This window comes from Planococcus citri, chromosome 4 (genome assembly GCF_950023065.1).
Source record: "Planococcus citri chromosome 4, ihPlaCitr1.1, whole genome shotgun sequence".
In the NCBI taxonomy this organism is placed as follows: Eukaryota; Metazoa; Arthropoda; class Insecta; order Hemiptera; family Pseudococcidae; genus Planococcus; species Planococcus citri.
The window spans coordinates 55,039,195-55,063,350 of record NC_088680.1 but is presented as its reverse complement, the minus strand read 5'-3'; the positions used below and the strand labels follow the sequence as shown (position 1 = coordinate 55,063,350).

Genomic DNA, 24,156 nt, shown 5'->3' with positions numbered 1-24,156 from the left:
ATGAGAGCCTTCTTCTTCCGAAAAAACACGTGGTCTACGTGATTTGCGATTGGTTGATTTGTTTACGATCCAGTTTAAATTATTTTTATTCTTATCATTGTTATCATTTTTTTCCCTGTTCATTTCAAAATCAAAATTCGTTTCTCGTTTCTTGATGGCAAGTTAAGTTAAAATTGAGAAAATCAACATGATAACCGATAATTATTTGTCCTAAGAACATAATAAACTATAAAATAACGATGACGAAGACTTAATTCGAAGCGTAAGAATAGAACGATTTTGTAGAATACCTTTCAGTGAATGAAAATACAGACACCAGTTTGAACCTTCAAATGGCTGAAAACCCACCCAAAGTAACAACATTTATAACTTGTTTATGTATTTTTGAAATCCTAATCCCTATTCAAACCAATAATCTTTGCATCCAGGTCAAATTTTGGTACCCCAGAGCAGTAATTTACGATCCTCTGAAAGCCGGCAGTATCGATGGAACCGATACCGAACCTCACGACAAAGCAGTTGTCCGAGCCCTGAACGCCGAATATAAACCGAATTATAAAGTAAAAGGAGTACCTGAGAATACTATATTCATCTCTCGTTTAAATCGAAAAACATCGGAGCGAACTTTAAAAGAAGTACGTTTGTAAATACACTATCATCATCTAATTCCATATTGATGTTTATCGAACTGAATTTTTCAGGAATTCTCAAGATACGGAAAAATTGTACGATGTCGTTTGGTTCGAGACATAATTACAAATTTTTCACGAGGTTACGCTTTCATCGAATACGAAACTGAAAGAGAAGCTAAGAAAGCAGTTGATAGAGGAGACAGAAGCGTTATCGATGATAAAACTGTATTCGTTGATCACGAATGCGAACGTTTATTACCTGGCTGGGTTCCTCGTCGATTGGGTACAGTTTTTTAAAATTTTCAATCGTACCTATCGCATTTATACAGGAACATGTTAGTTATTTCATTGCCTTCGTACTCTTACTTTTTAGGCGGTGGATTTGGAGGTAAAAAAGAATCCGGTCAGCTTCGATTCGGTGGCAAAGATAAACAATTCGCAAAACCGATTCGGTTAATGGAAGAATACGAACTGCGTAATCAACTTACTAGTAAATCATTCAAAAAATGAAAAGTTTTTCTGTCAAAAACAAATTCTATGGATTTGATAAATGCTTTGACTTCTCCAATTATTCAAGCTGCGTTGAAGTGACTAATGGAGATTTTCATCAAAGACTTGCGCATTTCATCGCTTGATGTTGCTGATCTGATGCAACCATAATTTGACGTATTGCTTTGTTTTCTACTCTTCGTCAAAACAATGCGCGTTTCATAACGTGAAGTAATACTGTACTTAAACTGAATTTGTAAACGAATAAAGAACTCGTGATAGTTTTTCGTTTTTATTAAAAACACACAGCATTAATAATTAATAACTAGAAAATTATAATATTTGATTTTTTTAAAAAAAAGCGCTAACAAAAAACTGTATTTTTGTAGATGATATATACCCACCGGCTACGAAGTAAAATTGGAAGAATCAACGGAAAATCATACTCTGGGTTACACGTATACTATTTCTAAGCACTTTTTGAATGAGAAAAAAAAAGACAGCCTTGATGAATGCTTAATCCTTAAGATTCACAGCAAAATATTGAAAATACAAATCAAAAGTGATGAAAAGGGTGGAAGAAATCATAATCCGATAAACTGTTCTGCGCTTAGAACTTATATTTTTAAACACGTAAACTTAATAAAATGCATAACTAGTAACTATAAACAAAAAACAACTGGAAAAAGGAATAGTCATCATGTTGATTCAAGATACACCAGTTGAAAGGCTCGTTTAAAAAATCACTATTCTTACAAAATCAAGTTTTTCAAGAGGTTAAAAAATTCGTAAAAAACATGGTTTCTTTTTGAAAACGTAAACAAAAAGGTAAATTTTCACTAGTGATTTTTTAAATCAGTCCCCTCGCTTGAAACATGATTTAAATTTTTAACATGAATAATGCACTTGACTTATGGTAAGATTATGGTAAAATTAAAACATGAAAAATCTAATCAACCTCAGCACCGTGAGTAATAGAAATCCTAACATTAAACACGATTTCATAATATAAAACTTAATTTCAAATATACCAAAACGAATCTCACTCTAGGGTGCGAAGATCAAATAGACATCTCGTCGAGAAGTAAAATTAAAACAAACAAAAATAAAAGAAAAAAAAACAGGAAAAGCTTCTAACATTCAACAAACTTACTTCCCTTCCCCCGAAACGTAAAACTACAACTAAACCGACTTCAAAAAACGCGAGTTAGGATACTTCCGACGGAAATAAGATGTTTACAAATTAAAAATGTTCTTCTTAAACGGAATAAGATAATTCTAAGTTATTATCTGGAAATAATGCCAGTAAAATCGACGATAAAGTTTCGTTGATTCGTAATTTCGTCGACGGACCGAACAATTCCTGGCATGATGGACACGATCTAGCTTTAAAAACGTCAAATCGATGAGTCATGCAGTTCTGAAATTAAATCGCAAGTATTACAAAATACATTTTCATAGGGATATTTCATCTAATAAAAACATCAGCAAAAAACTTACGAAACAAGCGTTATGTCTATTATCACATTTTAATGTGACCGGTTTCTCAGCTATTTTATGGCAACAAGGACACGTGAAAATTTGGCGAACATTTTCGATGAAACTCTGCAAAAAAAATGGAAAAAACACGTTTTCAATAAACATTGCTAAATTTACAGAAAAATGTTTTCATCAAAATGCTACTCACTTGTTTTCCAAGAGGTAAGTACTTCTCCAAGCACAAATCCCACCAACATTTATTCAAAATATCCTTGCCAATCAGGTCTTTGATATGATCGCTTAATTCGTAAGCTCCGTTCTCTTTCGTAACGGACATCGGTGATTTTTCTTCATCATTGGTTTCGCTTGCGGATGTCGTTTCCTTCGGAGGTGACTCTGGCACAACCGGATCGGCAGGTTTCAATGAAATCGGTTTACTTAGCTTGATTCGCTTAAAACCAAAGTCACATGTATCATTTGTAGTATCCAACGAACGTACATTTGACACGGTCATTTTCAACATGGGAAGCGGCTCCGGAGGTTGGATGTAATTATTCGTCGGGAAATAAGTTCTTTCGTGGTTTGTGAATGTATCGTTAATACTGCTGGTCAGGTAGGTAGGTGGCATGTACGCGTTATCAAGATAACTCATACGGGACATGGATTGCGTAAATTCAGTCGACGTCGAATGCACACTTTGAATACAGCCGATTGAAAAACCTGGCAACATCGGTGCTCCGGTGCACGTTGGGTTCGATACGCACGAGCTTTCATCTGTAAACGAAGTCATCTGTACGCTAGAATTCGCGCCGTCATTTGTATCGTCGTTTTCTACTTTTTCGCACTTTATGGCAGGAATCGGAGGAGTCGTTGGATCGTGCAATTGAGTCGTTAGCTCGAACGATGGAGTCGTTGGCTGGTGCGAAGGAGTCGTCGTCGTTAGCTCGAACGAAGGAATCGTTGGCTCGTGCGGAGGAGACGATTTTATGTTTCTGATAAGCGGATATTCGGAAACATCTAACGATGGTCTGGGTATTATAGGTTTTACGTCTTCGTACGATGTGTTGAACGAGGTTGGAGAAGGAGGAGGCGACAAACGTTCTTCTTTAAACTTCGTCGTCGTTGTAGTCGTCGAGAACAGACTGGTCGAAATTTTCACTTGTGACCGTGTTCTTGGAGAAGATGAAGAACGTGTTTCAGTAGTACACAAATTTGTAACTTTACACCGTATGCGTTTAAACTTCTTCTTAAACGGTTCGGCTTCGTTTACTTCCAGTTTAATGGTCGTGTATTCGTACTCTTCGGCTTCCTCGATGATATCGGGCGAGATTTTCTGTTGACACACCAAAAAAAAAAACTTTAAAAATCGTGATTGTTACGGTGTTTCTTACTGTAATTATTCGTGCAATAAAAATATTCTGAACGAAAAACGGGGAAAAGGGGTAGTTGAGGGGGGAGGGGCATGTAAAGCAATTTGCTAATAAGGCTTTTGACGTATTGCGGGTTGCATATCGGTTTGCCTGAACTTTATCGGTTTGGTGGGCATTTTTATCAGTGAGTATCAAAATTTCATATTTTGAGCAATTTTCACAAGGTGTTTTTGAAATTTATAGCTTTTATTTAGTTTTTCCTTCAATTTTAAACACTGTTAAATCTTGTGATGGAAAAAGATCCGCTCTTTGTCGAGGTTCAACGACGTTTTGTCAAGTTCTTTAAAACTCGACGAAGAGAGGATCTTTTTCCATTACAGGGTTTAACAGTGTTTAAAACTGAAGAAAAACTAAATAAAAGCTATACATTTCAAAAACACCTGGCGAAAGTTGCTCAAAATATGAAATTTTGATACTCACTGATAAGAATGCCCACCAAACTGATAAAGTTCAGGCAAACCGATATGCAACCCGCAATACGTCAAAAGCCTTATTATGAGTCGCAAAAAAATCTGAACAACGTCGAAAAATTGCCTATAATCTCCACCTTCTCCTACACAGAATTGTACCGGTGATTCTCAGGGACGTGAGGGGGTGATAAATTTCGTATTAATTTTACGCATAAAATTAAGAACACTTCGAAAATCGTAAAATTCTCACAAATACTTCGATACTCAAATTATTGCAGCGTCACTTACAATAATTTTCAATCCAAGCTGCTCTATCAATTGTTTTCCTTCGTCGGTCCAAGGAGCCGGAGTAGGATCGTCGCGTCTCAACAGATACTTCCATATCATAAATCCACTGGCTCCTTTTTGAGGGAAATATTTCACAACTTTGTAAATGCCATCGTATCTGCAAAAGAAACATTCGTACGTATTACAAAATATTACATCATTTCAAATGCGCATCAAAGGTAACTCGAGGATTACGAGTCGTACGTTTTCTTATGAAACTCAGTTCTAAATTTCAAAAATGGGGTCATGTTTACGTAAATTTTTAAAAACCAAAATTCGTAACAACTATTCAAGGATAACACTGCCTGGTGCAGAAATAATGTCATTTTATATACGAAACAGTGCATCAATTGTTTTTCAAGGATAAATAAAATACAACCCAATAGTGGCCCCATTCGTAGTAAAGTAATCCATAATACGAAAAAAAAAGCTTTCAATTCTCATTCAAAAGATGCCCTGAGAAAGAATACAGATCGCTACGGTTTCAATCTCGATTCTAGCAGCGAACATTTCCACATTTAGCCTATTTGATAGCGAAATTCGATGAAACACTTGCGAGCAATTTCATCATCGGCGAAAAAGATTACGTAACTTCGAGATGAATTTACACTTTCTAGTGCCAAATAAACATGTAAAACAAGGTAGAAAATCGTGCAACTCGTTACTAAATCATTACACACTATTTAGGGTTGATTTTTTTATAAAGCGATCCGATCGAAGAGATATTCGTACGTAAAATCAACATACCGATTTCCCTCAGTCGGAGCATATTTCGAAAACTTGGCTAATTTATAATTTCGGATGACTCGAACGGGTTTTCCAGCTCTCCAATTTTTAGCCGTACCGCCTTCTCTGTCGTTCAAAGGACAATCGCAACACAACGCCAAGGCTCTGAAAGAAACACACAACGTTACGTTATTCAAACAGCTGTTTACGTCGAATAATTCGATGAAAAAGTCGTAAAATTTACTTGTTTGATTTGGTCAAAAGTTGATTACGAATTTGAGCGCTTAAACGTTTCGATGGATCACTGGCTCTTCCTCCAGACCCGGAGTAGAAGAATTCATCGCCGTTATCGAAGTCGTCCGCGTAACAGCCACTGATGACAATGCTGTACGCGCCTTCGTTTTCTCGGCCATGAATTCCGGCTACGAGAGGACGATGAACACCGGCTTCGGAAGCCTGAAACAGATACAAAAAATTCACATTACTATTATCGGATACGATAAGAATACGCGATTGATAAAAATAATTCTCGCTACGTTTAACACGATTCTAAGTACAAAGAAATGTACGGTCAGTGGTTCGAATTACTCGAAAAAATGATACTAAAAAATGTTAATTAGCAATAATATGGAGATAACGAGATAAAAAAACACTCACTTGCAGTCGATATTCCCAGCAAGTTCCCACCGGTATATTCGGTATAGGTCCAAAATGGTTCGCTGGAACTATGGTACATTGGCTTGTTCGTGATGCATGATGCATCTTCCGAATAGGACGAATCGCTATCTGTCTGTTGGATTTATTAACCGGTACCAATTCTTTGCCACTTGCGGCAAAATCCTTTGCCGGTGGTAGGCAATTGGTGCATTGCCTGTAACACGAGCGAGACATGATGAGTACACAGCGTACGTTCGTTTCGCGAATTCACAACCATAACACTATTAACTCGCTTTAGAGAACGAATGTTTCATTCGCGTACGTACGATAGCACGATAACGCACCACCAGTACGTCACAGCACACTGTATAAATCATCAACATACCAATGATCCGACGCCGATATATTATCCGAGATGTTTTGGCACCATTCGTGAAACACTTTTTTGCATGTGTTGCATCTGTAGCGTTTCGCAGCTCGTGTCTTGTGACCACAAATTTGACAAGTGCATTCGATGCACTCGTAGTCAGGTCGATCGTTACAATGGATACATTCGTCGACTGCGGAAAAGTAAACATAAACGAGATTGTGAGTACAAAAATAGAATTTCAGAAACGTTATATTTACATAATTTACTTTGTGAAAAGTGCGCAACTTATTATTACCTGTACGATTCGAATTCGACTCTGATAACGGATAAATTGAATTTCGATCGTTAAATCCTTTGAACGATTCCAACGGACACAGATCCATCGATGATTCGAAATATTCCATTTTGTAATGGGGCATAAGAGTATTACAGAATTCCATGCCTTAACGGTAACTGTACAAGATAAACATGTAACTCATTAGATAAACAATGCAACGGACGCCTTCTAGAAAATGTCAGCGACGCCTACCTAGGTAAAATATCTTTGGTTTTGCCTCTACTCCAAGAGTTCGGTAATATAGGATTGGATCCTGAAAAAATACAAAAACAAAAGTTTCCGAGATAAAATAACGACCAAATCTGAACTGATCTCAATTCGGTTGTAACCTAGCTCAGACTTCGATTCCAAAAACGAAACCGATTACTACACGAGACTGTAACATGTTTACTAAGTATGTTGAGTTCGATCTAGAGATAACTTTACCCAAAGTAATGACAAAAAACATAAAAAAAGGAGTAACTAGTTGAGCCTAGATGAGAATGAAAATGATGTTCATAGAGGTGTACGAAACTGATAACAAAATGATCGAAATGCGCGTTGCACATTTTTTCTAAGAATTGAAATACTTGCCTTCCATCGTGAACGAAAATTACAACGATTCGGTACTCGACAAGTGTTGAAAATATTTTATAGCACTTACAAAAAATCACGACTAATATTGAAAGTAAATATATCCCGAAAAAAAAAGATGACGAAACATGCACTGTTCAAATCTCTGATTCAGAATAAACTTCTTTATCTGCAGGTTACAGCGTAAACTCCAAACTCGTTTCTTGATCCCAAATGCAGAATTAGTTCAGCGCGCGTAACGACTTTTACCATGGTTAACCTTCCCCATCCATCGTTGTGTATCGTTATCTATTATCTGTCTATCGGCGTCTCCGTCTAACAATATTAATTTTAAAAATGACCGTTAGAGTACGCGTGAAAATTTAATTAAATCAATTTCGCGAAAATTCAATATTCAATCCATTGCATAAACTACCATAGCGCGATCAAAATTTATTCAGTTTTGAATTATTATTTTACTACGGAGATTCTTCAAGATTCTTCGATGGCGGCAACGCGGAATTGGCGGATGGATGTCACCATATTACGTCAGTAACTGAAATCTAACAGTTGGTTGTAAGGGGTGCGTAACCTACGTAACATTTGAGAAAGGTTTCTTAAAATTTGCGAAGTTCGAACGCTATGTTTAAAAAGTTTTTTAACAAAAATATAATTATTTTTTTATACCAACTCGGTTTTTTTCACATTTTTCAGCCAGATTTACATTTTTTAATACCTATTTTAACTTTTAAGCTCTTTTTAAAATTAAAATGACCTTAGAAAACTACGGAAAAAACGTAGACAGTTTCCGTAGTCTATTTAATCGTAAGAAGCTTCGGCAAAGTAAAATTAATTGTACTTTGCCGTAAAAAAACACTTTGAAATTTTGTTTTCAACTGTCCACGTTTTTTCCGTAGCTTTCTACGGTCATTTTGAAAAGAGCTTTATCAAAAAAAATGTTAAAAATTAAAAATTTTAAAATTATTTGTTTTTTTTTAATTTTAAACAAAAAAAATTTTAAATTAAAAAAAAAACTTTCTTTCCAAACCCTGAAAATTTGAAGTATCTACGTACCTATTATCGAACTATATTTTGTTAGGTATCTTTCTTTCTCAGTAGTTTATTCATATTTCAATTTTCATTGAAGTAAGTATACTGAATTACTGATGTATTACAAATCAGATTGAAATTTCGAAGGTCATGCTTATTAAAGATAGACGGCAGGAGGGGTAATCGGTGGACTTACGCGATTCATCTAAAAATAAATGTGACCTGTTATGCCGAAGGTGAAGGTCTCAGGGGTTCCTAAAACTTTAATTCCTTGAACGTAAATTTTCTGTTTTTATTTTTCTTTTCTTAAATTCTTTCTCTCTTAATTAATCACGATTTTAGAAAAATGAAAATTGCGCTTGTTATCAAGTAAGTTGCACTATCAGGTACTTATACTCGAAGCTTCAAAGAAGATATTGAAATACTTGGGCGTTGGGTGTACGCATTGTCTATCTCTTTCTCTTCCCTTGCCTGAAACTTATTTTCAAATAATTGAACAGAAGTTTTGTTTTGATAGCTCACTATTCCCACCAACCTATAATTTATGAAATATCACTATTACTAGGGACGAAGAACACATTCTTTTGCATAGGTATATTTTTCAGAAAAAGGAACCTCTTGAGGTGTCACGGTCCGATTTGAACGAGACCGCGATTTTTGGAAAGAGCGTAATCTAAAACCCCCAAAACCAAATTTTCAGCTGCCCAAGTTCATTTTTCAATTTTTGGCGAATTTTTGGAAAATTTAAAATTGACTGTTTTTGTCGATTGATGTTTTTTTTTTTTAAAAAAGTACGTACTTGATCAATAAAAATGGACAAAGTAAGTCTCAAAACTAATATTAATTACCCAAATCCAAATTTCACCATTTCCAGCCATTCTGGAGCCTCCAGCGCGATTTGTCAATTTCTCCAGAATTATGAATTTGCTCCAGAAGGCGTGAATATGAAGTAGGGCAGCTAAAAATCGAGTTGTATATTACACTCGATCTGTTTAACGAGTTTATCCACATTTGAGCCGATTTTGAGAGTGACACCTCAAAAGTGGCGTTTTGGCCAGCTTTTTTCAAAATTAAAAAATCCAAAAAATCAAAAGATAACCGTTTGTGAGAAAATTTTTGAAATTTGCGCGAATAGCTGTATTTCTTCAAGAACTATCCCCCCGGAGCGCAAATTCTACCATTTCCAGCCGTTTTGGAGCGAGAGTGACACCTCAAAAAACCACTCTTGAGGTGTCACTTTCAAAATCGGCTCAAATGTGGATAAACTCGTTAAACAGGTCGAGTGTAATATATGTATAACTCGACTTTTAGCTGCCCAACTTCATATTCACGCCTTCTGGAGCAAATTCAAAATTCTGGAGAAATTGAAAAATCGCGCTGGAGGCTCCAGAATGGCTGGAAATTTTGAAATTTGGATTGGGGGAGGGGTTAGTTACGGGCAAAATACAGGGATTCGCGCAAATTTCAAAAATTTCCTCACCAACGGTTATCTTTTGATTTTTTAATTTTGAAAAAAGCTGATCAAAAAGCCACTCTTGAGGTGTCACTCTCAAGTCGGCTCAAATGTAGGTCAACTCGTAAACACGTCGAGTGTAATATACAACTCGATTTTTAGCTGCCCAACTGTATATTCACGCCTTCTGGAGCAAATTCAAAATTCTGGAGAAATTGAAAAATCGCGCTGGAGGCTCCAGAATGACCGGAAATTGTGAAATTTGGATTTGGGGTGTTAGTTTTGAACAACATACAGCGATTCGCGCAAATTTCAAAAATTTCCTCACCAACGGTTATTTTTTGATTTTTTTTTGATTTTTCAATTTTGAAAAAAGCTGGTCAAAAAACCACTCTTGAGGTGTCACTAACAAAATCGGCTCAAATGTGAATAAACTTGTTAAACAGGTCGAGTATAATACACAACTCGATTTTTAGCTGCCTAACTGCGTATTCACGCCTTCTGGAGCAAATTCAAAATTCTGGAGAAATTGAAAAATCGCGCTGGAGGCTCCACAATGGCTGGAAATGTTGAAATTTGGATTTGGTTAATTAATATTAGTTTTGGGACTTATTTTGACCATTTTTATTGATCAAGTACGTACTTTTTTAAAAAAAGCATAAATCGCCAAAAACAATCAATTTTAAATAATTTTCAAAAATTCGCCAAAAATCGAAAAATGAACTTGGGCAGCTGAAAATTTGGTTTTTGAGGTTTCAGACTATGCTCTTTCCAAAGATCGCGGTCCCATTCAAATCGGAGTGTGACACCTCAAGAGGTTCCCTTGTCAGTAGTTTATTCATATTTCATTGAAGTAAGTATACTGATGTATTAAAAATCAGATTGAAATTTCGAAGGTCACGCTTATTAAAGATAGACGGCAGGAGGGGAGAGGTAATCGGTGGACTTACGTGATTCATCTAAAAATAAATGTGGTCTGTTATGCAGAAGGCCGAAGGTGAAGGTCTCAGGGGTTCCATAAAACTTTAATTCCTTGAACTAGTACAGTCATTTTAGCAAAATTTTTAGTCGAACCTCGGAAAAATTAGGGGAAAGATGAATTTCACATTATTTGTTCAGATTTGTCTCTCTGGCTACCCCCGAAAGAGGTCATTAACCTTTGCCGATACAGGTTTTTCGGCTCTATCACCGACATGAAGGGTCCGAGAGGAAAAATGTTCAAACAAGAATTGTTCTACGCTAAATCTGCCACCCCCTCCCTCCCTGCAAGAGATCATTCACCTTTGGCAATCTACGTTTTTCTGCTATATCGCCGAAATGAAGGGTGGTCTGAGGGGAAAAAGTAATCGAACTAAAATTATTCTACGTCAAATTTCCTATAAGCATGGCCAGTTCAGTTAGAATATATTTTTCGATTTTTGGTGAATTTTTGAAAATCAAATTTAGGCCAAAAATGAGAAAAAAAAAAACAAAATTTTACCAAATTAACCTAGAAATCTGAAATTTGGGATACACGTTATTTTCGACCTGCCAAATCGATTGGAAACGATTTCACACCATTTTGAGCAATTCTGGAGCCTCTAGCACATTTTTGAAACTTGAAAATCCCACAACATTTCATTCAATAAGGTTGGGAAGCGGAAATTAACGCTGCAATCCAATTTATACACGCATATTAAGTCGACTGCTTGAATTTTAGTTTTCCGACTGCTTTGGATGAAATCTTGTGGAAATTTCAAGTTTCAAAATTCTGCTGCATGGAGGATCCAAAACTGCTCAAAATGGTTTGAAACAGTTTCTAATCGATTTAAATGGTCGATTTTCATTTTTAAAAACAATTTTCATAAAATTGACAACTTTACCCCCTCCTTAGTAAGGGCGAAATCTCCATTTTGGGAAAAGCTGAACTGACATGCTGGTAGTAAATTTAGCGTAGAACAATTTTTGTTTGAACATTTTTTCTCTCGGACCCTTCATGTCGGCGATAGAGCCGAAAAACCTGTATCGTCAAAGGTTAATGACCTCTTGCAGGAGTAGCCGGCAAATTGCGGGGTACAACTTTTAATGGGTTGTTTTAGAGACCAATCTGAACAAATAATGTGAAATTCAGCTTTCCCCTAATTTTTCCGAGGTTCGACTAAAAATTTTGTTAAAACGACTGTACCTCTACCTACTAAACGTACATTTTCTGTTTTCATTTTTCTTTTCTTTCTCTCTTTTAATCACGATTTTAGAAAAATAAAAATTATTATTCTTTTGCATATGTATATTTTTCTGAGCTATTAAATAGGGAATATCCAACATATCTTTGCGATTTGAGAGATGTCGAGTCGAATAAGCCCATGTTACTATGCATATTTCTGCATATTTTGACCATAATAATGCATATTTTAGCATATTTTTAATACCCTTTTTAGCGCATATTTCAGCATATTTACTCAATTTTTACAGTTTTTCTCTATATTTTTAGGAAATATTTTCAAAATCTTCAAAATTCAATTTTTTTCATAATTTTTTGAACACAAATTTTTTTAAATGGAGAAAGTTATTACTGTATAAATTTGATATAATTGAGGAGCTTGGTTACAAAGTTAGACAAACGCCACAAGGTTGATTTTGAGAAAATCTATGTTTTTTGTTACAAAAATATACAGCATTGTAGAGGTGGGGGATTTTTGACAAATTGTAGTGATGATACTGAGTAACAAAAATACAAAAAATATCCTTCCACCATCACCCCCCACCACTAATAAAAAGAACCTGAAAATGCACTTGTCTGATTTTGAAACCAAGATGAAGATAATTTGAAATGGAAGCAGTCTAGATCAGTTTGGTTTTGATACGTATAGGATTTTTAACCCTCTTTCCATTTCTGAGGTCCCTCAGTTTCAAAATAGTACATAAAAGGTCAAAAAACGCGATCAAAGTTGCGCCTTAGTTTCAAACACGGACATGTGAACTTTATCTTAGTTTCAAAATGAGACATATCCTATCATCTTAGTTTCAAAAACAGACATATCCTGGATATGTCTGTTTTTGAAACTAAGACAGTTTGCACATGTCTGTGTTTGAAACTAAGGCAAAACTTTGAGCGCGTTTTTTACCCTTTTTATGTACTATATTGATAATAACAGACCTCGGCAATGAAAAGAGCATTAAAAATCTTATAAGAATCAATATCTAACTCGATTTTTGTAGAAGTGGTGTTTGTCTAACTTTGTAACCATCCTCCTCAATTCTAAACTTCAAATTCCTTATCCTTACAAATATCTTCTTGAATTATCATTTTATCAAATTATCAAGGTTACATGCCTTTTGTTTTTCCTTGTAAAAAGTTACCCATATCGTGTAGGAAATGCTGGGAATATTTTTGCATATTTCGACTTTTAGGGAATTTTTTAGCATATTATTTTCATCAGAATAAACGCATAAAATAACTATGCGCATATTTTCATTTTTTAGAGAATATTATCTATCTTGTTCATATGTATTTCTTAAATAGTGAGAATGAGTGATGAGTAAAGTAAAAATTCCTTCGTAATATTTGGGCTGCCCTGCCTATCTAATTTAAGAAACCCTGTTCGCATTTCTCCGAGGAACTCCGAGGTAGAAAGAATTTCTTCGACACCCTCAGGCTTTAGTCGCTGTCGCCGTCGCCGATACTGATTTTTTTTCTTTCACTGTCTGACTTGTATCTCAGACAATGTTGAATAGACTATACTGTTATATTTCTCTCCCCTATCAATGATTTAGATAAACAAGAGGGTTGCAAGAATGGCCGGCGAAGAATGATGAGGACAGCGAACAAAGAAACATGGAATTCATTCTGAGAATCCAACAAAACGGCAAACGTTTCGAAACCTATTCACATTTTGTGAATGACGAAAGACGAAAGAACATGAACACTATTAACACTAAACATTTCTCACTGGTTCATCACATTGTTCCCGTTCTAATTTAGGATTTTTGGCACCAATTCCAAAATATTCGCACTGTTTGTATACCTACCTACGATTTTTGCCATTGTTGCGAAAAATTGACTGTTCTTAAATTCGAAGAGTAGGTACATATACTTAATAGCAGTATTCTGAGAAGCATGAAACAATGGAATTTGAATGATGATTTTTTTTTTTTAAATCTAAGAAGTAAAACAGAAAAGCAAAGAGCCCGAGCAAAGCGAGGGGGAAAGCTCTCAAAAATCAGTATTTCAAAAGGTATAAAAGACTATGTATCCCAGCAAAATATCATCGTTTGAAAATTTCACTATAGAATGTGCCGCTCCTCCTGAAAACGACCTGTGTTTATCATTTTTAAACGAAGAATTATTCGGACAGGTTGAAAAAATTCATCGTGTTGTAATAAACTTAGTAGGTAGTTATTCAACGAAAAATATTCATCGGAAATATTTTCCATTTTAGTGTCACCCGATAGTTGATCCGCTCAAATATGTCGATTTATGTCATAATTTCACTTGTAGTGGAGTCGATCATTGCTATGCTTTGGAATCTTACGCGTCAGAATGCCAGAAAAATGCAATTTGTTCCCAATGGCGGTCTGCTAACTTATGTCCCTATGTTTGTCCGGAAGGTAGGCTTCTACAGAGCTGGTTACCTACTCAGTTGCATCATAATACTGCATTTTGTAGGTTCCTAATTAAATTAAGGTACTGTAACCCGGGTATGTCAGACTCCCATTTTGTTCCTCACGAAAAAAAATTGTTGTTTTTCGATTCAAGGTTTTTATGACGGAATTCTGGCATAGAATGAAAGTAATCATTGAATTAGAGCACATGCTGTGAATTTCACACAATTTCAAACTATTTTTAACCCAAAAATGAAGTGCTGAAAAATGACTGAAATTCAAAACAATTAAATGTATTTCAATTGATACATGTAGCATACCATTGGAAAGCTCGTTCAATTCTCTTTCAAAAATGTTATTATGAAAAAGTTGTAAAAATGCACGGTTTTGAAGATATACGCGGTTAAAGTTTGCCGAATTCCCATATACTGCAATGCTAAGTTCGTCAAACCAGGAACAAAATGGCCATCTGACATACCTGGGTTACAGTTCCCTAATTAAATACGAGTATTTTCAAAATAATATCTTCGATTTTAGGATTGGTTTACGAAGCTTTTGTAGCATTGGATGCGAAATTACTTGCGATAACAACCTACATAAACAGTTCAAGAAAGATTTGCTGATGTTTTCCTTGAGGCTTGAAGAATGATCGACATTTTCCTAAAAAATCAGACTTTTCGACTTTTCGAGATTTTCATTTTTTTTCAAGCATGTAAAGATGACGATAGTGTTTTTTTAAAAAAAAATTATTTTTCTTACATAAATACGGCTTTTGCGCTGGGAGGTGGCAATTTTGAGTGGGGGGGGGGCACATGCGGCGCCTTGTGCTTAATAGGGGCGTTCAAACGCTCTTAGCTACAAAATTTACAGAAAACGAGAAAAATTAGAATTTTTGAGCACTCTCATGAATGAGTTATGAAAGACTCAGAATGGACTGCAGAATGCAGGCTTCTGTATACTTACCTAATAGAATTTTACAGCATACCTATATTATAAAAAATGTTTAGATTTTCAGTATTTTCTGTAGCTCTCCTTAGATTGCTGTAAGCGCTTGAACACCCCTATTCTTGATATTATGATCAGGTACCTGTTGAAAATATGGAATGTTTGCTGGAACACTGATTGAGTGAAAATGAGAAAAAAAGTGGAAATTTCAAGTTTTACTGCGTTGTATCAAAAATACATTCTGACTTTTTTGTCAAATTTTTGAAAACTTTTGGAAAATCCCCATTGAATTCCTGAAATTAGATCCTACATCAGATATACCTTCTGCCACACAGCGTTCTGAAAACGAAATGATTTCGTTTTCGTTTTCAGTTATACAAACATTACGTTTTTGTTATATTACGTTTCGTTTGGTTACTTGAAAAAGCGTTTTTTTTTTCGTTTATAACGTTGTTTTCGTTATTTTTTTTCTTTTTTAGTTGCACTAGTTCCAGTCATCTAAAGATTAATTTTGACCAAAAAAAGTACATATAGAGAAATGAGAAAACCGTAAATATATGTAGTACTTCAAAACTATTAAAATACAAAACAAATTCAAAAACAATGAACAAATCATTAAAAAAGTAAAATGACTATACTTAGGTACACATGGTATCTAACAGATTCTTTCTTGAAAAGAAATCACTACTTTTCAGTTTTTATTTCACTACCTTTTTATGTAGTTTCTTGAACCAAATTTTTGGAAAGCTCTCCGCTTGAGTTCTCCCTCTCCAGTCTCCACACACAAAAAAAATTAACAAAGTCAAATTTTTGGCAGGAAAATTTTCAAAAAAATTGAAATTGGAAGAAAATTTGTTGAATTGAATTTGTGCACAAAGGATTTTCCAATTTCAATCAAAATTTGAAATTATCTCTCTATATTAAAAAATCAAAACCGGTCCAACAACTTCTGGAATAGGGTTCTCGAGCGCAAGGAAATGTTAGTGTTGTATTTACACAGAAATCTGTGTTTGTGGTAGTGCTTCTACCCACCCTCCTATCTATGAATCGCGGATTCGCAGGTAGTGGATGAGCAAATGGACTCGAAAGTTGGAGAAGCGTTTGTAAGGCGTTAACAAGACACTTACAAGACGCTGTATGTTTGTGGTAGTGAGAGTTGAATTGAAATACACTGAAAATGTTCCGAGTGGTGGAATTGCAACGTGACGTGTATTAACATTGTACTGTATTTGTAGTGGTGAGCCTTACATTCAAGCATGTTAGGCTGTTAGAGCTGACATCACAACGAAATGCACTGATTTTTTTTGTTTTTATAAAGGAAGAAAAAAAATGTAAGGAAAGTAAAATTCTCTACAAAATTAGGTACCTACGTTTGACAGTTATATCAGAGCGATGGAAAAAAAATTATAAATGCTCAGAATTGTAAAACTCTTGGAAAAAATTGTTTTTTTGTATTTAAAAAAAATACAATTTAAAACGAAATTTTGAGTGAGAGGTAAGGAAATTTTTTTTTTAGATTTTTAAGGTATTTCTTTACTGGAAGCTTATACGTACGAGGGTCGGTAGAAAAGTAAAGATCCCTATTTTTTTTCTCAATGAAGAAATCAGATAAAGTAAAAAACTAATATATTTTCAGAAACTACATTATTTCAGCTATTTTTTGACATATTAACTTAAGCGATTAACACATTTTGTCACATCTTGATGAGAGTTTTAAAATATCTCCTCCACCAAATTTTCGTCCAATCCCATAAGGCTCACAATTTTTAATATTGCTATTTTTCCCCGCTATGTGGCGAATAAGTGCGAATAACGCGTCTAATTCACCAGTAAATCACCCTCCAAATCAGACACAGTGATTTTGAAGTTCTTTCTGACCATTTTAGCACAAGTGCATCTGCCAGCCCAAACAGACAACCTGGGCGCCTTTTTGTCTTTCAACTTTATGGCCCTTTCATGGACCAAAGACCACCACTTACGCACATGTTGAACACTTGTACCCTTACATCCATACCTCTGGGCCATGTGTGGATGAATTTCAGTTGGGGGTTTGCCGTCAAATTTCAAAAATTGGATGATACTGCGAACTACTTCGTTGGACGCAAATTCTGTGGAGGAGATATTTTAAAACTCACATCAAGATGTGACAAAATGTGATAATCGCTTAAGTAATTATGCCAAAAAATAGCTGAAAGAATGTAGTTTCTGAAAATATATTAGTTTTTTACTTTATCTGATTTCTTCATTGAGAAAAAAAATAGGGATCTTTACTATTCTACCGACCCTCGTACTTGGATATCTTTGATTTGTAATATGTAATTATGCTTGAAAAATAAATTGTTATTTTTTAATGGTAAACTCAAAAGTGCATGAATTTATACCTATGCCATAAAATTGTTTTTTTGTTAGACAATAGCATTTTTGACGCAGTGTATGTTTTGTTGTGCTGGAAAAAGAATGAGAATGTGAGCGTGTGTTTTAGAGCATAGCTGATCAGTGTTAAAGGGGGGGATTAAGGAATGGTTGACGGGCCATAAGGGGGGGGTTTCGCCCAAGAGGAATGAGCCGGGGGTTGGGCCGCGAAGCGGTAAGGGGGCGGAGGCCCCTAGTATATTAAAAAAAAAACTATACAAATGAACACATTAAGTAATGAATTTTTTTATTTTTTTACCCTATTTTTTCTTCTCACGTAGGAAAAAAAAAAGTAAAAACGAAAAAAAAACGAAAAATTTATTTCGTTTAACGTTAAATTTCGTTATAAAAAATGAATGGTTTTCGTTTAACGTTATGTTTATTTCAACTACAAAAATTTCGTTTTTTTTTTTCATTTTTCGTTTTCGATAATATAACGTTTTCACAACGCTGTCTGCCAGACAATTTGATTTGAAAAATTGAAAAAAATCATCTAAAGTTCCTATCAATGACATTCCATGATCAGTTTCAAGAAGGAAACATAGGTATCCAAGGTTTAAAACTTTTCGTAGAAATAAAACAAACCGTGGCAATTTTGATTCCAATAGGTTAATCTAAAAACATCAAACCATTGAACAGATTGAACTGAACAATGAAACCATCAAAACTTTGTCCGTCGATCTTTCACCTTTGATTAATTTTAATCGATTTGGATTCAATCATTTATTATCATGGACATTTTTATTTCAATGTCTGAAGACTATGTAATCATAACTGAAGAAATAATGAATGGAAAGTTTTATTCTATTTTTAATATACCTACCTAGGTAGGTACCTATAATAACTTCGTCAATATTTTGTGCTTTGGTCTTTAAGCTCATGAATTTTCAACTCCAATAAAAACCTTTCATCTTTGACGTTATCAATACTTTGACCTTTATCTTTAACAAACTTTTGATAACTGCTTATCAATATTATTTCTTTGAAAAATACCTATAATAAATCCGGCAACAAGAAATATTTTTATGCTTATCTCTAGACGATGACATAATCCCCCTCTAATTAATCGAAATTTTATTACATTAAATTTTATTATTTTTTCTTTACATTTAAATGGAATTTCTTCAATTTTGAGATCAATTAACTGTATTTCCTCTATTTTTATTATAATAATAATTAATTACATTTATATGTATTTGATCTATTTTATTATCACAACTATTTTATTAATCCTTTCTATTCCAATTAAGTACATATAGAAATAATAAAAACATGGAAATGTCTATTCCAATCACCAATCGAATCGTGACCTTTTTCTTAACAATTAACGTACCTACTTACATAGGTCTGTAATCAAAATGAGAGTAAAGTCACTAAAGTCTCCTCCCTAAGGAAAGGGCTAAATTAAATCATGGATACCTACGAGTACATCATATTTTTTTGCTAAAGTAAACTCAAATCATTACAATTTCGGTTTTTTTAAAAAATCTGACAATATATCAAAAAGTCATTTTTGAAAGTTTGACATAGGTAATTATAGCATTCATTATTTTTTGAAAGTCAGATTCAATATCTAATCTACATAGTACCTACATATAAGTAAAACCAAGTCCACATTAAGTAAAAACTTCTGAAATTCGTAAAGGAGGAGTATCGATAAGGCCATTTTTTGGCACCAGACAGTTATTGACTGAACCACTCTTAAAATGTTGTAATGAATGCCCCAAATACGAATCCGTGGTAAGTTAACCCAAAATGACCATTTTTTGGGCTCCAGGGGTCCCCAAAGTTGCGAATAAACAAATAATTTTTGGAACCACTGAGTATTATTTTCAAACACTTTTTTAACGTAAACTATCTGCTTGAACCCGTTAAACATTATACGAGGCAATTTTGTCATTTTCGACCATCGGGGGAAGAAATTGGGAGGTTTTGATTTTTAGAAAATTTTGGAACCACAATTTTGAACCTACCCCTTTGAACCCCGCTAAAAAAAACTTTTTACAGTTTATTAGTCTCTGAAAGACCTCCATCCTACCAAATTTTGAGCTCAATAAAATTTTGCGCTAGTACTCAAAAATCCAATTTTTCAATTTTTCGTAATTTCGATATTTTGGGAACCCCTGGAAAACTGGAAACCTGCGATTTGCGCCAAGCGTAACGTTTTGAGGCATATATTCATTATTCAATTATTTAGATGAAAAAGTTTAATTAAGCTCCCTGTATATTTGTAATTTTGAACACCTTTTTTAGAGCCCCCCCCCCCACTTTCAGCACCCCTAAAAAAGACGTTTATGCACATTTTTTCAAATAAATTGAAGAATTTACATTTGTAACACACTATCAAGAGCTCGATAATTTTTCATTCGATTTTACCACTAACGTACAAAATTGAGCTATTTTGGATCAAATTCTGATTGTGGTTCCAAAATTTTCCAAAAATCAACCCCCCCCCCCAATTTCTTCCCCGAGGGTCGAAAATGGAAAAATTGCCTCGTATAATGTTTAACGGGTTCAAGCAGATACTTTACGCTAAAAAAGTTTTTAAAAATAATACTCAGTGGTTCCAAAAATTATTTTTTTATTCGCAACTTTGGGGACCCCTGGAGCCCAAAAAATTTCCATTTTGGGTTAACTAACCACGGATTTGTACTTGGGGCATTTATTACAACGTTTCAAGAGTGGTTCAGTCGATAACTGTCTGGTGCCAAAAAATGGCCTTATCGATACTCCTCCTTTTTTTCAAAGGTTTCAAAAGTCAGACATAATCTTGTTAATTCGTCACCATTTTTTCCACGTTTTTGAAAGCCTGGCATATTACTAATTTGAAAATCACTTATTCTTCCAAGTTTTCACTTTTCACTGAAGGTCTCCTTCAATCTAGCTCAAAATGTCTGCAGAAATTCGTTCAATTTTTTTCAAAGTTTTTAAAGGTCTATAACTTGTGTCAATAAATTCCTCGTATTTTTTTCAAGTTCTCAAAAGTTGGACAAAATATTGTAAAATCGAATGAGTATAAATCTACTCTTCAAAAATCCAAAATATCACAATGTGGTCATTTTTGAAATGTCAGACATAATGACAGGAATAATTCTAGAATTCAAGAATTTTTTTCAATCTTTTTCTGTTTCCTACTGTCTGCTATTCACTACTCAGAAGCACATTTTCATCCAATTTCAATTGCAAGTAGATCTAGGTATACCACTGGAAATTACTGCTTTTATGTTCGATAACCGAGTGTTTAGATTCGGATTGGGTATACACAATATAATTCATAAAGTTGTTTCACCCTTTCGCCCCTTTTTACAAAATCATCTTTTATATTGTTAGTCCTATTTTACACAGGAGCGGTTGGAAAGTCGAAACCTTCGTCAAAAAGTACACCTGGGCTCCTGGGGTACTTTCTAAATATGAACGCCGAATCGCCAAATCACAGCTTTCTGCGTTAATCTGAAAGTGGTGGGGATCATTAGATCAGCATTCGAACCGCGCGTTTGAACAAAATGAATTCACCGAGACGTTCTTGTTTTTTTTTTTAGACGAGGGGAGGTGGGTAAATATATAAGGGGGAAAATCAGGTATACTTAGAGAGAACTTTAAATACCAGCTTTTGTGCGCAGTCTCGTCCAGAAATTTGCATAAATAGTTCTTCTAAAGGTACATATGAGGTACCTAACTAATAATAGAAATGGTAAAACATGCTCATGCTTTAGGCATCTCACTTTTTTCCTGTAGGTAGGTAAGTATTTCAACGAACGAAATTCATTAAAACACTAGAAAAAATGTATTTTTCTAGCTAATAATATCTTCAGTTAGTAGATGGTTCGATGCAACGCTATTAATAATCTACTTGAAGATAGCACTACTTTAGGAACCCATTCTACACCTATAGGTATTTTTGCTGGATAAAAAATTATCATTCATTACGCTATATGATTGAATGATTCATCATTTCAAGCGCATGTAACTAAATGTTCAAGAGATTGCACGTTACGTACGTTTTAACAAACTAATTAAATACCTATACCTATAGGATAGGTAGATAAGTATTTTAAAAACGATAAAACAATAGGAATACAATTTTGTTTGTTAAAAATGACGAACATTTTAATTAAAATATCGAACATGAATTATTTATGCGTGATAATAAAATTCTCCATTTCTTTGGACAGCAAATCTGGCTACTTTGTATAGTAGCTGGCTAATATAGAATAATATCTCTGATTATCTAATTTTATGCGGTAAAGCTGGTCAGATTGATAAGTCGTGAGCATCCGTTCAACTTATATCTAATCTTTGGAAAAAAAATAATCGTCCAAAATAAGCATCGAATAAAATTACAACGAACAGAATAATAAAATTGGCCACAACAGCGAAGGTAGAATCAATAAAATGTAAACTCGAGAAGTACCTAACCTAACGAAAGCGAGAAATTATGAACAGGAATCAATCTAACGAGTGCGCAACTTACTCTGATCGTTACGAACTTACGAATAGATGCGAATTGAAAGAGTAAAAATTTTAAAGCGAGCTATGGCTATGTCGTTTCTGATTTCTTACCCTAAAATATTGTGCGTTTCCTACTTTCTTATTCTTATGGCGTCTGGTCTGTTAAGTAACGTTCTACCAACCTCAACAACAAATATTATTGATTGTGCTGGGTCTTACAACTATTTGTTGAGCACTTGAGCTTTCTCAAATGTGAAATTCAGGGATCAATATAGCAAAAATACACCGATATATATTTTAAACGTAGGTTATCTACACATTTGTAGGCCTGTGACGAACAATATAAAAAAAGTTTTCACAGGAGGAACTCCGCCGCATGAGTACTCGTATTTTAATTCGTGTAACAGTTGCAGACCAGCGTGAATAAATTATAGTTAATTGAACGTTTTAATTCCAGATAGCAAAAAAAAAAAACTAAGTAGGGAAGGAGAGATTGAAAGTAACCCGTTGCATAGGATTGTTTATGATCCCATATTATATACTCTTATGTTCAGTTCAATCTATTTTTTTTCAACGAGAATTCATCACACAAGTATGGCTAACATAACATCTGCTGAAATTCTCTGTTCATTGCGACTACAACCAATAAAAAAAAATTTTAAAACACCATCACTATATTTAAAAAATAAAAAATCAAATCCTTCGTTTTAAAAATTAAATTCCAACACGTCACAACCAATTCTCTCGTAATTAGCAATCTGTCCCCGAACTAAAAAAAATATGAATAACTAATAAGGGAGTAACGATTTCGTAAACAAAATTCTCTAACCAAGACGCAAATGCAAAAGCTCCACAACATGTAGCTCTATTGACCAGAAAATCGCGTCTCAAAATAACACCACAACAAGCGAGAAGATTGTAAATACCTACACAACGTGTACAACTCGCTTCAACCCTTTCGAAAAGCAGAATAAATAGACAACGTCTTTAGATAATAAAACCAGAGGGGGGGTACGTAGTATATCCCTGTCATATACACCCTTTTCGCGGCATTAATAATAAAGTATGAAATCAATAATCAAGGCTGCAACGGCGGTGAGCTTTTATGACAAGTTCCTTTGAAGCTATGGGTAAAAACATTCCGGTGAAAATTTTATCCATTTTAGTCTCCGGCAGCTTTTAAAACAATAATACCTAAACACCGGCGATCTTCGACTTTCGTCGCTTCGTACGAAGGATAAATTCGTCCCTACCCTAACAACTTTCGCTAAGCGTAAAGGGAATGAAAAAAAAAGCATTGACGTCTGCAAATAGCAGCTGGGAAACGGAAGAGGGGATTGTTTGAGGTTTTTTTCACGAGACAAGTCTCAACAAGCCTATTCATTTAGCACGTTAATTTTCTTACGAACAATACGGTTCATTGTAGTGTGACAAAGAAGAAGCAGGTGAAAAAATTTCTTTTGAAATTACCTACACAAATCGATGGAATTTGCGAGCGTATAATCAACCAACAGATTGTACCTCGTGTTGAAAGAATATTTCCGTGTGAATTAAATACATCGCGAAATAGACCACGGCTAATGGAAAACTACAATAATTACGTGAAATTTCATACCTTATAGTGTAAGAATATTCATTTTGCTACGTGTAATTCACCACACAACATTGTAAATTCGACTGAAAGCATCACAATTTGAATTTGAGTTTTCAGATTTTCTTAAGCACAAAGCAAAAGGAAAAGTTTGCATTTTTTTTTCTTCTCTTTAACCCCTTCTGTCGTCAATTTTTCATGTAAATTTGCGCGAATCGAGTTCGACGTGCAAGACCGCAAGTGAGTTACTGAACAGGTCGCGAAAA

The 24,156-nt window shown here is 34.6% G+C and overlaps 2 protein-coding genes and 1 long non-coding RNA gene across 4 annotated transcripts; 2 read left to right on the top strand and 1 right to left on the bottom strand.

Annotated features, from left to right (window-relative positions):
- The first annotated feature begins 75 nt into the window (after positions 1–75).
- LOC135843261 (U11/U12 small nuclear ribonucleoprotein 35 kDa protein-like) lies at positions 76–1,402 on the top strand. The gene is made up of 4 exons (XM_065361081.1): positions 76–353; positions 429–635; positions 702–915; positions 1,006–1,402. The coding sequence occupies exons 1-4, from the start codon at positions 333–335 to the stop codon at positions 1,140–1,142; spliced, it is 579 nt and encodes a 192-aa protein (XP_065217153.1). The 5' UTR covers positions 76–332; the 3' UTR covers positions 1,143–1,402.
- On the bottom strand, positions 1,400–24,115 carry LOC135843255 (E3 ubiquitin-protein ligase UHRF1-like). Of its 2 annotated transcripts, none has more exons than XM_065361076.1 (11): positions 23,915–24,115; positions 7,050–7,110; positions 6,816–6,973; positions 6,536–6,710; positions 6,151–6,364; positions 5,738–5,949; positions 5,515–5,658; positions 4,729–4,885; positions 2,809–3,933; positions 2,622–2,726; positions 1,400–2,541 (listed from the first exon to the last, which is right to left on the bottom strand). In XM_065361076.1, exons 3-11 carry the CDS (start codon positions 6,958–6,960, stop codon positions 2,380–2,382), a joined length of 2,439 nt encoding a protein of 812 aa, XP_065217148.1. In that variant the 5' UTR covers positions 6,961–6,973; positions 7,050–7,110; positions 23,915–24,115; the 3' UTR covers positions 1,400–2,379. The 2 variants fall into 2 exon arrangements, with proteins under 2 accessions (XP_065217148.1, XP_065217147.1); XM_065361075.1 differs by lacking the exon at positions 23,915–24,115 and adding an exon at positions 7,431–7,859.
- LOC135845262 (uncharacterized) lies at positions 14,120–15,780 on the top strand. Its single transcript, XR_010558714.1, has 3 exons — positions 14,120–14,246; positions 14,331–14,499; positions 15,031–15,780. It is a non-coding gene; the product is annotated as an uncharacterized LOC135845262 (long non-coding RNA).
- Positions 24,116–24,156: the final 41 nt, after the last annotated feature.